This window comes from Anopheles darlingi, chromosome 2, assembly GCF_943734745.1.
Source record: "Anopheles darlingi chromosome 2, idAnoDarlMG_H_01, whole genome shotgun sequence".
In the NCBI taxonomy this organism is placed as follows: domain Eukaryota; kingdom Metazoa; phylum Arthropoda; class Insecta; order Diptera; family Culicidae; genus Anopheles; species Anopheles darlingi.
The window spans coordinates 86,947,741-86,962,353 of NC_064874.1; the positions used below are offsets into that span (position 1 = coordinate 86,947,741).

The window sequence follows — 14,613 nt, forward strand, 5'->3', positions numbered from 1 at the left end:
GTATGATTGCTCATAACGGTTACCCTTGCCTTCGAGGGAGGAAAAAAAACCAGAATCCAACACTCTCCTGCACCAGCGCAGGAACCACTAAGTGGCATCGTGGCCACCGTGGGGTTTGGTTGTAAAAATGGAATATAAAGTACGGTAGTTAAATTTAATTGGATCACCATGATGATTATGAGGCGCCCCTTGGTCTGAGCGAGGCGCCCGAAAGCACCTTTGCGGTAGCGCTGTGGCCAGGGACGCCCCTTGCTCTGGAGCTGGCCTCTGGAAAATGGAAAATTCCGAAGATCGTCACCGTGGTCGCCGTCGCCGTCGTGGTCGTCGTGCAGGAGTCGCACACGGAGTTTTCTTCTCGACGCGACGATGGGATAAACGGTGAATGATCGCATAATTAATTCGAGCCTATTTATCCTTGGCCCCGGCACACCCCGCGGCACCCCTCCCCAGGGAGCCATTTGCGGGGGAAGTCAAGCGAAACGAAACGATGTCGCCGGTCCTCCCGGTCTTCGTTATAGCATTCCATGCTGCCACATTTGGCCACGCGATTTGGGGGAGCGGTTCGTTCGGGCATTTTTCGACGACGAATTGCGACGACCGAAACTTTCCCCACCCCCCTCCTCTCTGGCACACGCTGGCCGAAATGTGTTGAAGAACTTGAAACGGAAACCTCGATTCAGTTAATTAGTTTCCAAACTCCTTTCCCAAGTGTGGGAGTTATAGAAACTTTCGCACTTTGGAGACGTTGGTCATTTCGATGTTCGCTCGCTCGCTCCCTGTGGCCACCAAGGACACACTCCGGTGTCGGCCACGAGAGCTACGAAATTGTAAATTTCCATAAATTAATGTCCACTAACCGGGAGTGGAAAGGGAGGCCCCCTGGGGAGGGAGGGACTGTCTCTTCCAATCATTGCATTGACAACCCCCTGCTCGATATCGCGAGGATATTGAAATTTATCGCTTTCAAGCGCTTGGACCCCGTTTGGAGTCAGGGTATGATTTGTGTATTTTGGTTGCGGTCTCTATCCTTCTCTATTGAGCGCGATTTTTCCGCGAGCTTCACTAATGGACCACCCATAAGGCGGGTGGCGAGGGTTGCGGAGGATCGCATAAATTCTCCAATTTGACACCTAATTGGTCGCCTGGGAGGCGGGAAGGTCCCCCCGGTAGAAGCTAATCAGATTAATGCGTTCGGAGGCGCCTTCAACGCTGCTCCGACTCTTAAATCATAATATTTCGCATAAATATCCCACCACCAGCCCCACGGCGGTGTCAATGCGAGGACTGTCAAATGTCAAGGAAACCACGTCGTGGTCGTTCGATCCAGAAATAGCGACTACTTACCCTTGGCTTCTTGGCGTACTGTCCCGTGCGGACGTCCCGTATCGTGGCGATGTCCAGCATGTCCATCTCGTGGTTCTGATCCACCCAGTAGAGAAAGAAGCCCTTCACGTCGACCCGCAGTGTCACGGGGGTACCATTGCAGGAGTCCTGGAAATAGATTACACGGAGATAGAGAGACAGAAAGAGAGCTTGAGTTAGAAAATAGAACAAAATCGAATTCAGGTTGCCTGCATGCCAGCATTGTTTTATCTCCTGACGTTTACATTGTGGGTGCCAAACCGAAAACCGGCACTCTGGCCACGGCAGGTTCATCTTTTTCCTTTATTTTTTCGGGCGACAGAGGAACGAACAAAGCGGACACCAAACGGAATCGGACGCAATCCGTCGACGCGTCGATCCTGGGGCATGGTGGCTAAAATTATCGCTAAAAGCTTTTCGCAATAACCTTCCACTTTTAACCTAACCTCACACTGACTTCTCGCGACGACCCCCCCCCCCCCAATGTTCCTAAGGGGGTCCCTCGACTGGCACCCAATCGCCCCGGGCCCGGGCCCGGGCCAATCCAATTAAGCTCATTCGAGTTCTCTGCTGGTCGGCCTTTTTCGGGTACCGATTTGGGAGCGATTCACACGGAGGTCACTTCTCTCCTCCAGCCCCCAGTTCCGAGGTGTTGAGGCGCGCGCGAATGTGTTCCTCCTTCTGCGTTAGCGTCAACTGTTTGCGTAAAGGATTGCGAACGGCAATTGGCTTAATGCGTCGATGCAAATGTATTTTTGATGTTCTGCGCCGAAGGGGAGGTAATACGATAAGAGCAATGCAGACACTGAACTGTTAAACCAACTGGCGGACCATCACACGCACACACACACACACTGAAGAGCACAAACACCCAGATCCTCGGTCAGTCTAGCCCCGGACACACAAAACAAACACACGAACAAAATGGGGCGCGGCCACGGACTAAGTGACTCTCTTCATTGCTCTACTCCTCTACTTTTCTTTCTTTCTCAATCGCTATCGAGCTTCGCGGTTCATTGCGAAACCGCGGAAGCGAAACGAAACGAACCGCGCGATAGGCTAGGAAGTGACCAAACACGTGGCAAGAGATCCTTTGACTCCCGTCCTCCGGACGGTTCTCCATAGACTGTATCGCCGACGCCGCCGCCTCGAGACTCGAGTAATCCCTGGTACAAGTGGGGGGCGGTTACTGGCGTAATCACTCTCCAATGGCCATTAACGGCATAAAAAGTGGAAGAATTTCAGGAGTTCGAGCGCCGAAGGATGCGGCCCCGTGGACGTGACGTGGCCACGGTGGCGATTATGTCCCGGTCCCGGATTAGATAAAGGCACCGTCCGTTGGTTGGAGGTCAGCACAACAATGAACAGAGAGCTCTTGGTGTTGGCCACAGTCTGATCACCCCTCTTCTGATTGATGTCCTTTTTTAAGCTGCATAAATTATACCCAAGCAACAGGAGGCCAACAGGAATTAAGGTATTAGCCGGTCCCATCGTGACCGATAAGCTTGCAGAGAAGCGGCATTAAGAAGCCTAGAAAATCGCTGCCCGTACTGCTGGGTACGGATTTTGCGGGCGTTGGGTCTCGTTCACCCCAAGAGACTGACGCTCCCGATGGAGGATGAACCGGAACTTCCGCCACACAATGGCGCTCTGGTGGTGGTGGTGGTGGTGGTATATTGAAATCTAGTTAACAGGAGATTGCACACTGGAAACAGTTTAATTAAACAGTAAAGTTTCACCGTGCCATTACCGCTGGCGCTGGTGTTTCTTGGCGCAGTCGTGGTAGTGGTGGTGGTGGTGGTTGTGTGCGCACGTCCCGGGTTGCGCTGCGGTTGCATGATTGAATAGGGAATTTTAATTAACGTGGCCCTCCCAGGAACGTCTTCGCGCATTCGCGTTCACCACAACCCATTACGGGGAATGCGCTCAGGTGTGTGTGTGCTGATGGAAATCTCAGCTCAGCTTTACTACTTCCTCTACCAAGCATGAACGGTGCACCACGGAACCAGAATACGGGATTTCGATCCAGTAGCAGCGTCCTATCTATCCCGTGACCAAGACCAAGAGGATAGACGGCGATAGCGTCGCCCGCCATTAGTGAACCATTTTACCGCATACTCCTCTCGCAGCCGAACCGAAACGGAAGCGCCATTTTGCGGGTGCCCCCCGTCTTGTGCCTCTGCGGGGATGAATACCGCAAGACGAGACTGAGACATCAAAAAGCTGAGCCAGCAACCACCAGCGCGCTTTCATTGCCGGTGGGAAAGGTATTGAAGCAGAGGGCAGGTGGTGGTATTTGTGGAACCCGCAGACCTCTGCCGAGAGCGCGGCGGCTTTGATCGGCATCTTTGAAGGCTTAACTGGGTCGAAATCCTTTTAGTGTCCTAGTTTGTGTGTATGTGTGTTTGTGTGAGGAGCATCCTTGCCCGCTCTGATGTGGCGGTTTATGATTATGAAAAACCGGAGCTGGCAATAAATCTAACAAACGCTCAAGGGTGGTTCTCAAGTTTCCCACACCTTTTTTGATGGGGAGGGAAAAGAAAAAATTAGCTATTTCCCTCCAGTGTGGGGTGACGCACGACGTAATCCTTTTTTTCCTTTATCGTTTTACAAAATTGCTTCACTCCGGATATTCCCGCGGTTTAATGGGTGGTAGCTTCCCCCCTGGGGAGGTGGTATTCCTTCGCTACATTGTATCGCGAATTGCAAAATGTTCCTCCGAAGAGAAGCAGCAGCAGAGGATGCAAAGTCAGCCACAATGTTTCCATTTTCCTCTGTGGTCACCACACGAACGGGAGGAGGAGCGTGGTAGTATCGGGTTTTTACGATCAAACTGGTGTAAACGAAACGAGGCGCACGAAAACACATATGTTGATTAACGAGTGTGCAAGTGGTTGTTGCTATCCGGCTGCAACCAACACCACCAGCAATGAATGTACTGCTGCCTCGTGCTGCATCGGGGGGATCGGAGGTTGATCGCGCAGGATTTTAAGGCTCTCAGCGGGTGTCCCTGGGGGTGGGAATTCTGCTGTTTTGCTGTTGCCAGAACGTTTTACGATAACTTCTCCGTGCGGTATATGCTGTTCTGAGGTATTTGCTGTCGAATACTCTCTCTCTCTCTCTTCCATAAATTTGAATACAAAAAGTTCCGGTAACTAACGATGTTTTACAGGGAAAATGTTGTCCGTAGAAGGTAGGGGGTTGCTTGTTCTATACATTCCAAGTGGCTGAAAACATTTACTGGAAACTTGGGCAAAAACTTCCGAGTATGAACTAACACACGGAGCAGTTATCGATCTTTCTTCAAACTCCATCAGCAACTTATTGCATTCTTGGGCAATTCTCCTGCTGGTTCAAGCCGTACGAAGCTCGAGAAACGTATTATGAGTAATGGAGAGAAAGACTGTTGAACATTCCCCTGAAACCATTGCCACCTGCAGCCGACCAACCAAACAAACGGTTGCCCTCACTGCAAAACTATCCAATAATACTTCTCATAAACCATCAGCATCAGGACCTTACACCCTCCGTTCCAAGCGTGAGCAGGTATCACATTTCTACCACAATCGAACACTCAAGGACGCAGGATGAAAGGGGGGGGGGGAGGGGCTGAATCTTCCTGCCCCAAGCCTCTTCGAAGCATTCGACGCAATCTTCTGAAGGTGTGTACCGGGTTTCAATTACTGAACTGCGGTTAATCTTTCGTTCTGCGTACATATTTCAAAAAGCAGCTCCGGTAGGATGCCGACACAGACAGCCAGGCAAGGCAGGGCAGGGCAGGGCCCGGCAGAAGGGCTGGGGGTAGCAAAATGAGTTAGTGCCTGGTAAATCGGTACCAGCATCGGTAGCCATGAGTAAGGCTGGAGTTGGCCGGTATTACGGGGCAGATATATTTTCAAAAGGGCAACAGATTAATGGCATCGTCTTTAGCGTGCGAGAAACAAAAGCAACCGTAATCGCGGCTGATAAATGGATCTCTCTCTCTCTCTCTCTCTCTCTCTCTCTCTCTCTCTCTCTCTCTCTCTCTCTCTCTCTCTCTCTCTCGCCGGCTGCGATTGATCTTCTACGGACGATGCTGGAGCGGTTTTGACAATCCTAACTACCTAGCTGAATGCCCGAAAGATGGTTCTCATTTTAAGCTCCGTTGTATGTGCGCTTCGGCTGTACGGAGCGATTTGAGATATAGCTCACGGTTTCGAGCTTGTTTAATGTAGAGACCCTCGCCCCGCCTCACAGGTCATAGGCCCTCTCTTGCAGCAACAAGCTTCGGAGCCAAAACGATGGATCATCTTTCGAAATAATGCCTTTGTTGTGTGCTTTGCTCGCCAAGTTCTCGCCCTCCAGACGGCTCAGGTTAACTCAAATATTGACTATTTTTAACAAGACATTCTGCCCTTCTCGTACCCCCTCCTGGATGGTGAGAAAAGAACATGGAAAAAGACGCAGAGAAGACGAACGAGAGATAGCGAGCGCGTGCACCGTATTCCGCGGCACTCAAAGGTCGTCAGCGGTCGTCGGCGGTCGTCGGTCGGTGTTAAGGTACTGTTGACTGCCGGTCGGATGCGGGGAAAAGGTCCCTTTTTTCGGCACTTCGGTGGCACTCATTTAAAATTCAATTGGTAAATCCATTACAGGCGAATGTATAATTTATGCCTCTATTCAGCGCTCAAGCACCTTCTACCGCTGCTGCAGCGCCGTATCCTTGGCGAGCACAAACCCGCGAGGAGGGCTGCCTGTGGCGCGGTCGCCGCTCGTGCCACAAAAGCTTCCGATAAAAACCGAAATGCCTATTCATGAGGCCCTGTGATTATCGTACACCAAAGGGATTCTATTTTTAAAACACATTTTATCAGCCACCATTCTGGATGCTTCGGCTTCGGCTATAAGCTGTGCCTTGGAATCACGGAAACGATGTGGCAGAGACGGACCGACGGGCGTCTGCGTTCTTGGAGTTTGGGGCAGTCAATATTGTCCCTCCAAATCGGCCGATTAACGGGCCGTGAAAGTGATATAGTCGATTTTGAAGCATTAGCATTAACATCGGACCGGAGCTTTTCTCACTCTTCACAAATCCTTCGCAATAAGTTCCGGTGCCGGTGGAGATACAGAAGAGCTCAAACATCAATCAGAGTCAGAGCATAATGTCGATCAAATTATCCGTCAAAAGTGGTGTTGGTCCACATCTGCGCAAGGAAATGAATCTGCGCGGCCACGCGAAACGCGTCAATTAGCGAAGTCGCAATTCCATCACACGCCTTCAACTGCCACAATGTATCACCACACACCACACGGAGCGTACCCCGCTGCACTGAATTATACATTATCATCCCCCAAGCACCATCATCGCAGCGCCATTGATTGATTCTATCGTTACGCTTTTCAATCAGCGCACCATCAGGTCTCTGCCTTCCTCTCACGATACGATACAAACAGCAACGTTCCCTCCGGCTCCGGCCACCTAGGCCATTCTTAAAGATGCCCGAAGATGAAGTTCAAACCCCCGGGCAGTCCAAGGGGTGGGGGGACGTGTGAGATAAATGTTGATGGATGAACTTCTTCTTCGCCTTCTTATTGCACTCTGAAATTGATTCCATCACAAACATCCATCCATCCTCTAGCAGCTCAGAGCCAGGGGTGAAGGGAGGGGGTGGCGATCGACCATCCACACACACGGACACGGACACGGACACACGCCCACATATATCATCTGTGAGTGGCGAATGGCGAATTGGATCGAATGAATGTGATGTGCGCGCGGCTACGCTAATTGAATCAATTATCGCTCCGGCGTGGCAAAGATTTCGCTATCGATGGTTGAAGGGTTTCTCGGAGGGTGGGAGGGAAACCCGAAACTAATTGATAGAAATGGACACATGCATTCGGCAGGGGACAACTGCCGCTTGATTGACGGAACATCACATCATGATTCTCACTGGGCTTCCCTAATAGCGACATTCGTTGGTCATCGCAAAACATGTTTCCAAAAAAGTTAGTGCTGGATAAGTTAGCATACGGTAGGCACTCTTTTCAGATACAATAGTTGGTCGACTAAGGGTGTATCGACAACTTAAAGGGATACTTTACAAAGAGAAAATCCCCCGAGCAGCAGTTTTGGACCTCATTTAGTTGTTTTATTCGTCAGTTTGACGTCAGTTTTATTGTTAAACATCACGTGCCAATTGATTTGTGCTGTTGACTTTGTTGTCTGTAATTGATAGTATCGAATACAAAACATTTCCAACACAAATTAATTTGTTAGATTAATTATGTTTGACACATTTTATGTCGGTAAACGATAACAAATCTCACTGTCGATGATGACTTGTACTTCAATCCGCGATTTTTCTGTCAATTTTAGAAAATGAACAAGATTGATTTAGGGTATACACTGTCATTTACTAACAATTAACTCAGAATATAATATCGATCAAATGACCTCTTCCATTAAACACACAAAAAGCGGCCCTGTTTTGGGCATTTTGCGTTGTATTTGACAAAAGTATACATGTTCCAAACAGTTAGGTCCTTTATCGGTCACTGATGCTATGTAAAAAGGTAACTTTACCGTAAGAAGCTACATGTCCAAAACTTTAAAATCATTTGTCCTCATTATCCAACCACTGGTACACGTCACGGCAGAGCCAACAGCAAAACTTCCCCACGAAACTTTCCACCAAATACTGGCGCCACGATGGCCGGATTGGGGCTCCCCCGAAATATTATGCCTAAATTATGGAGGAATTTCCAAAAATCATAAACCAGCTTTTCACTTTTCAATCCACGAATCCATCCACCGACTGGAACAGAGGAAGACGGACCTGAAGCGTGCGGAACAATTGCTGTAATAAAACAAGCACCAGAGTATGCATCCGAAATTAGCGCGAATCGCGTTCCACTCCGCCGGGGCCAGGCTCGTGGCCAGAAATTTATGGTCAGCTCCCGGGTACAAAAAGCTTTGTCACGAAACAACAGGAGGACCACGGATCGTTTCGCGGTATCGAGGTGTTTGTTTTACATTTTTTATGCCGCCCGTTTTAGGAGCACTTGTCCTGGAGGAGGCGGTGAGTGAATGGCGTCCGATGATATTTTCCCGGAGCCGGAAGAAACTTTTTGTAAGGGAAAAACCCGGACACAAAAACGCTAAAACAAACGCACGAGCCGAGCCGTTGCGTTATGATGATGACATTTTTAGGACTCCCGAGCGAACGTGCGGAAGGGCTGCTCACCCTTGAAATGTAGCAGCAGCAGCAGCAGCAGCAGCAGCAGCAGCAGCAGCGGAAGGAGCAGGAGCTGGAGCGCGAGCAGCAGCCTCCTTCATCGGGCACCAACACGCGCGCCAGAGCGGACCTTGACCATGATTGGGTTACTCTTTCAATAAACGATTTTTCCCCTCTCCCATTCCACACCATTCCGTGCCCAGGCGGCTGTTGGGGCGTGAAAAGAGATCGCTGCACGTGACGGGTAGGCCGCCGACCCACCATTCCTCTCTGTGTCCCTCCTGCCACAACAGGGTCCCTCGCTCGCTGTCCCGGAAGGATATTTAATATTTATGAAATTTCACCTTCCACGGACGGACGACGAGATCAGCAACAGCCTTCACGCCATCACCGTCATCAGCACACACCACGACACACACACACTCATACACACACACACTCACACACACACACACTCACACACACACACACCCGACGAGTGAGAGGCTCTTGAGGGCTCTCCCGGTGCCTCGGACCGCCACATGTAAAACTGTTGGGTTGGAGCCTTCAGCAGACTAAGTGTGCGAGTATGTATGTGTGTGTGTGTAAGGGAGAGGCCAGTGGATGGTGATGGCTCTTCCAATGGGCCCCCGGAACACCAAAGCAATGGCCTCGCGTCAAATCCAAGCGAAAGCGCTTAATTGAATCTTCGCCCCTCTAGGCCTCTACGATCGGTTCTCGAGAACTCTTGAGGGAGTGAGTGAGAGTCGCCAGTCGCCGTCGACGTCAGCGTGTCAGCGACAGCAGCCACGCTAGACAGCAGCCCAACACGAACGCACACCGGCAAATGGTGAAACAAATTAATTATCCCTTTAATTGGAGATTGGCTTCGGGGGCCGTCAAGGAGCAAGGATTTCTGAGAGGGTCCTATAGACCCATTTTTCCCATCCTACTACTACATTCGCGTACCTCCGCTTCCTCGATACATGGACCTTGAACTAAGGAAAACGGACGCTAGCTAGTAGTTTTCTCGCTATTCTTTCATATTCTTTCCGCGTATCCTTTTCCGAGCGAAATTCTTTTTCTCATAAAACGATATCCAACTCCCCCGAAAAGCGGTTCTTTCGGGCTCATACTGAAGGAGTTCCAGGACACGAGCCACAGCCAGCACAGCAAACAAGCATGTCCTGGCCATTCCACGTCCACGTTTATGGTAGTATGTTAGCTGTTTTATGCGGTCCATAACAAAGCCATTCGCCAACAGCTATTTCAAACAAACGATCGAATCGTTTGGACATCCCCTCCGAGATCGCTCGGCCTCCGCCGGCATCATCATCGTCGTCGTCATCGACCACCGAATGCGTGGCATGTTGTACACGGTTGTATCACACACACACACACGTGCCGCCACCACCATTGGCCAAAGGTGGTGGTATCAACAGAAATAATTAGCAGCCATCAAGCCCGGACTCTCGCCAAATATTGACTCGACAAGCTGCTGGTGGCAAAGTCAGGCCTGACTAGCCAGACTGCCTGCGAGACTGGGCCTGCCACAGCCACAAAACTTCTCCTTACAACGTGGCTAAACCAACAGAAGAAGTGAAATTCCAATTTGCTGTCTCCCTCACACACACTCTATACCTCTCTCTCTCTCTTTCTTGCCACAGACGAGAGCTTACTCCTGCACGGACACAACCGATATCAATATCGATATCCGCGGGATCAAAGAACGAAAACTTCTTCTCTATCCTGACCCCAGGACGCGTCACGAGATAAGCGAGCTCCAAGCGCACACCGGTGACGGAGGTCGGCGAAGTCGATGGGCGCTTCCCTTTTTTGTAGCGAAATTCCAACGATTTGCTACAAATGCTGCGCAAACATAAATGTTTTTGGCGTATTTATTGCATTTGTTCCTTTCACGGTTCACCAGACTCGAAGAATCGTCGCTCAACACCACACAGAACACAACAACAACGCGAAGGCCTGCCGGGATTTGGCTTCTTCTGTTCGCTAAATTCAAAATCGATTCCAAGACAGGAAGGAGAAGGTTTGAAAAAAAAACCAGTATTGGAATCTTGACCATCTTGACCCCAACCGAAGACGGGAGCAGAAGATCTGGTTTCGCTTTAGACGCGTCCGCAAAACACCAAAAAATCCGGAATGTTCAGCCGCCATTCAGCCATTTTTGAGGACCATAAATATGTCTTCTATCATGGGCCTCCTCCTCGTGCGCGTTTCCACAGATTTCAGACCTCCACTTTGGGAAATTCCCCCCCGCGCGATGTCTAACTCTCCGTACTCCAGATCCCCTCTAACGCGCGCACGTGTGTGTGTTTTGGTTGTTGCGAGCAGCGAAATTCGGACGAAATACGGTCGACCGTAACATGCCCCAGGTCTGGTACGGTCACCGGCCCCAGTGATTAGAGAAGCTGTGTGTTGCTTCAGCTACAGCAGCCGCTTGTGGCAAAACCGGAGCAAAGGCCTCAGACATTCGGCTGCCGGTTGCATTTTCTTTTGAGTCAAGAATTCAACCACCACGAAGGCGCGTTTCGGGGTGATGTTCTGGGTGTTGCTCTCACGTAACAGCTTCATCTTCCATCACAAGTCCACAGAAGCCGAGATGAGAGATCCACAAGACACTTTGTGTTGGAAAAGCAGCAGCCTCCGCAGCAGCAGCAACAACAACATGACATGGTTTCGTGGTTGGTTTTTTGGTGTTTTCGTTTGAAATGCAAAAGTGATTTTGAAAATTTTGTAAATGAACCAGCAGCAGCACCACCAGCGGCAGTCCCGCTGGCTGGTTACTGCGCCCCACTCACGCCACACCCGTGACCCCGGTGGCGGCTAGCCAGGAACGTAAATACTACGGACATGTATCCGCGGACATCAAAGCGGTAGCAGAGTTAATTTGATAATCGCGTACGCAGCATCGCTTACATAAACAGACACGAGACGGAGACCACAGGGCAGACCGTGTATGTGTGCCTGAGGTTGCCATTATTTGCCCTGAAAAATGGCCTCCTTCGAAGCGCGCGGCGCATCTGGCTCCGGCGGCGCCAAGCGCGTTAAGTTAGATGTTAGTTCCCCTCCCGGAATCACTCGCTGCCGGCCACTAATAGGTAATGCCAAACACGAGCAGCGGAACCGATCCGCTAGAGACGCGCACACACACACACACACACACGCACACACACACACCTGCACCTGGTATGAGCTGAAACACGATACCGCGCGGCGCCGGAATTACGCGAAAGACAAATGGAACGCACGTCAGACGCGGCAAAAGATTAATTGGAAACTTCATAAACACCCTCCTACTCCTGCTGGTCCTGATGCGCGGATCTTTGGGGTTTTTTTTTTCTTATACAATCCGACCTTGCCCCAACCAAGGTCACCACCACCTCTTTCTTCATCTTCTTGCCTTTGCTCTCTACAATCGCTGTTTCAAAATCCGCTGAACGATCGATCATTGAAGGTTACGGTCTGAAGACTGCTGCTGAGACGCCATGTCTCAACATGTCTCCGATGAGGAAGATGAGGGATGTGATCCCGAAAGCATCTAAACCATATCCGTGCAAACACCACCCCCGTGTAGTCACCTCTTCCACGTCCGTTACAACAACGAAGCAGCACCAGCAGCGGCGCCTAGCGATGATTACATTTAATTAGCTCATTTAAGACGCCACCGGAGATCGAGCGGTGGTGGCGGCCCTTTTTAGCGGAACGCTTGTCTCGTTCATGAGGAACGGGGGTGGCCATCAACCGTCTCCGTAGCGTGGTGTGGTGTGTGTTGTTCCAAACCGTTCAGCGTGTAATGAGGAGTTAGGCAAAGTTGTCATCATTTTTCACGCCTCGCTAAGCGGCAGCGCCTCGGAGCACGCCACGGAGCACGCCACGGAGCACCGTCTCGCCTAATCCGAGCGTGCGCGCGTCTCGCCGTAACGTCACTACAATAGCGACAACAACATCATGCTCGCCGCCGCCTACGCGTCTTCTTCTGCCTTCTCGGCTCCTACGCGTGCTCTTACATCAATAATTCGTCATTTGATGTAATCTTAATGGCACTTTCCTGTTGACTTCCTTCCCAAGCCAAGCGCCCACGAGCCCGTGCGCCGTGTCGTGTCGTGTCGCGTCGGGTACCAGCGAACCAACCGAAGCTTGGCCTGCCCTGGCCTGTAATTAAAATCGTATTAATAAAACATTTTATCACCTTCACACCGTCCGGAAGGATCGGCTAAAATGGAAAGCTAGCGGAGGACTCCTTTTTTTTGCGTTTCCGTCGCCTTCTCGTTTTCGATGTTGGTGTGACGCCGTGCGCGCGTGTGTGTGTGTGTGTGTGTCGTGGAAGGATCGTAAGGTGAAAATTAAATTCCGTTCAACCATCAATTATGCATCGTGTGTAGCCAGTGTTAGCCAGCCAGTCAACCGGCAGGCCGAGAATGAGTGCTTCCGCATGGAGTAGTAGGTGCGCTAAATGAAATGCTAACCTCACACTTCCAGGTCCAGGTCCAGGGATAGGTGACAAACGAGACAACCGCCGCCATTGCACAACACTTTCCTTTTCAACGGCTACCAGGCGCCTCCATGACAAACGGTGAGCAAACACGTATGTAACACCCGCATTTTGATGGTGATTGTCAGGGAATCGCGGTCCGGGAGGTGCCAAGGAATGGTTACAATCTTTTAAATCGGAAGCGGCCACAGCACAGCATCGCCCCGTTGCTCGACGATGAGCGATAAATGCGCTGCTGAATGCATCGCTTTCGGTTTTGGTCGCTTTGTTATTGCTCCCCACCCCGCTGGTCACGATTATGCACAGCACGATTCACCGATAACGGAGCATCTTCCTCGCTCCCTAAAGAGACACCCAACAAGAACAGCGCAGCCTCAGCTAAGCTGTCACGATTGGCCGAACGGAAGCAGAACAAGCAAGCAGCTGCTCGTCGGTGCCGGTTCTCTGAATCTTATCGGCGTCCGTTGTTCGTACTCCGTTGGCCCAGCGGGCGGGCCAGCGAGCAATGCAAATCCTCATAAATCGTCCACCCACCACCCTCACCATCATACGGACGAGCCGGCTGCAATCTGCATACAGCAGCGGCAGCTGGAACGTGTTGCCGATGCTCCAACATGCCGCGAAATAGCTTCGCATAACTACCGGAACAATGTTCCCCCCGCATCATGGCCGGTGGCGCGCTTTGAATAATGAATTTTAAGTGCAGTTCAAACCAAGACCACCACCGCAAACCGAGGATAGATATGCATCCATCCGGCACCAAGAATATGTTATTCCTATTGTTCCCTTCAGAATAAACTCCCAAATCTGAATCTTCTAAAATAGAACCATTTCCGGCGAGAGTGAGACAGAGAATACCGCTCACTGGCCTCGGTTGGTAACAACCATGGAATGCATTGTGTGCGTGCATGCGTGTGTCGTTCCGTGGTGTGTTGTTCTACATGCCTTGTGCCATGAATAGACGTACGCAGGAATGTGCTCAACGTTTCATATCTTAACAGCATAGCAACCAAACCCAAACCCCCGGGCAGTGTTAGTAGTGTTTGCGTATCTGATATCGCCAATCAAAACAACCGCTTTTGACCGCCGATTTGGTAAACGAAACGTAACCTTGCTTCCAAGTCTTCAGGGTCGCAATCACGTCTGCGACTTATTAGAATGCATGGCCTGAGTAAGGTAGGGCAGGCAACAGGCAAGGGATGGTGGACTGGGATCGAGTAAACAGACCAAACCCGGGTTCAATTATCCATAAACTGAGCTATCAAGAGAAGCTCGCCTTGCGCCATGCTCACTCGTCGTCATCTCTCTCTCTCTCTTTCTATCACCATCCCAATGGTCTGCTCTGGTTGTGTAGCATTTCCTCGTTTGCTTATGCACCCCCTCCCCAACCACTACGCCACCTTCTTCTCTGTTCGGTTAGTTGGTCAAGAAATGACCCATTTCCGCAGGAACGAAACGAGTTTAACTCGGATATACTCGGAGCCGAGGTCCATCTTCTCGAGTAACCACCTCGTCCAGTAGCGCTACGGCGACCGTAATCAT

The 14,613-nt window shown here is 50.7% G+C and overlaps 1 protein-coding gene across 6 annotated transcripts in view; it reads right to left on the reverse strand.

Moving 5' to 3' along the window:
* The window catches only part of LOC125952826 (1-phosphatidylinositol 4,5-bisphosphate phosphodiesterase classes I and II), a 69,302-nt gene that overhangs the window by 31,028 nt on the left and 23,661 nt on the right, over nt 1-14,613 (reverse strand). For all 6 annotated transcript variants that reach the window (XM_049682556.1, XM_049682554.1, XM_049682555.1 and 3 more), the window contains exon 3: nt 1,345-1,491. In XM_049682556.1, coding sequence (XP_049538513.1) covers nt 1,345-1,491 — 147 coding nt within the window. The remainder of the gene's footprint in view (nt 1-1,344; nt 1,492-14,613) is intronic.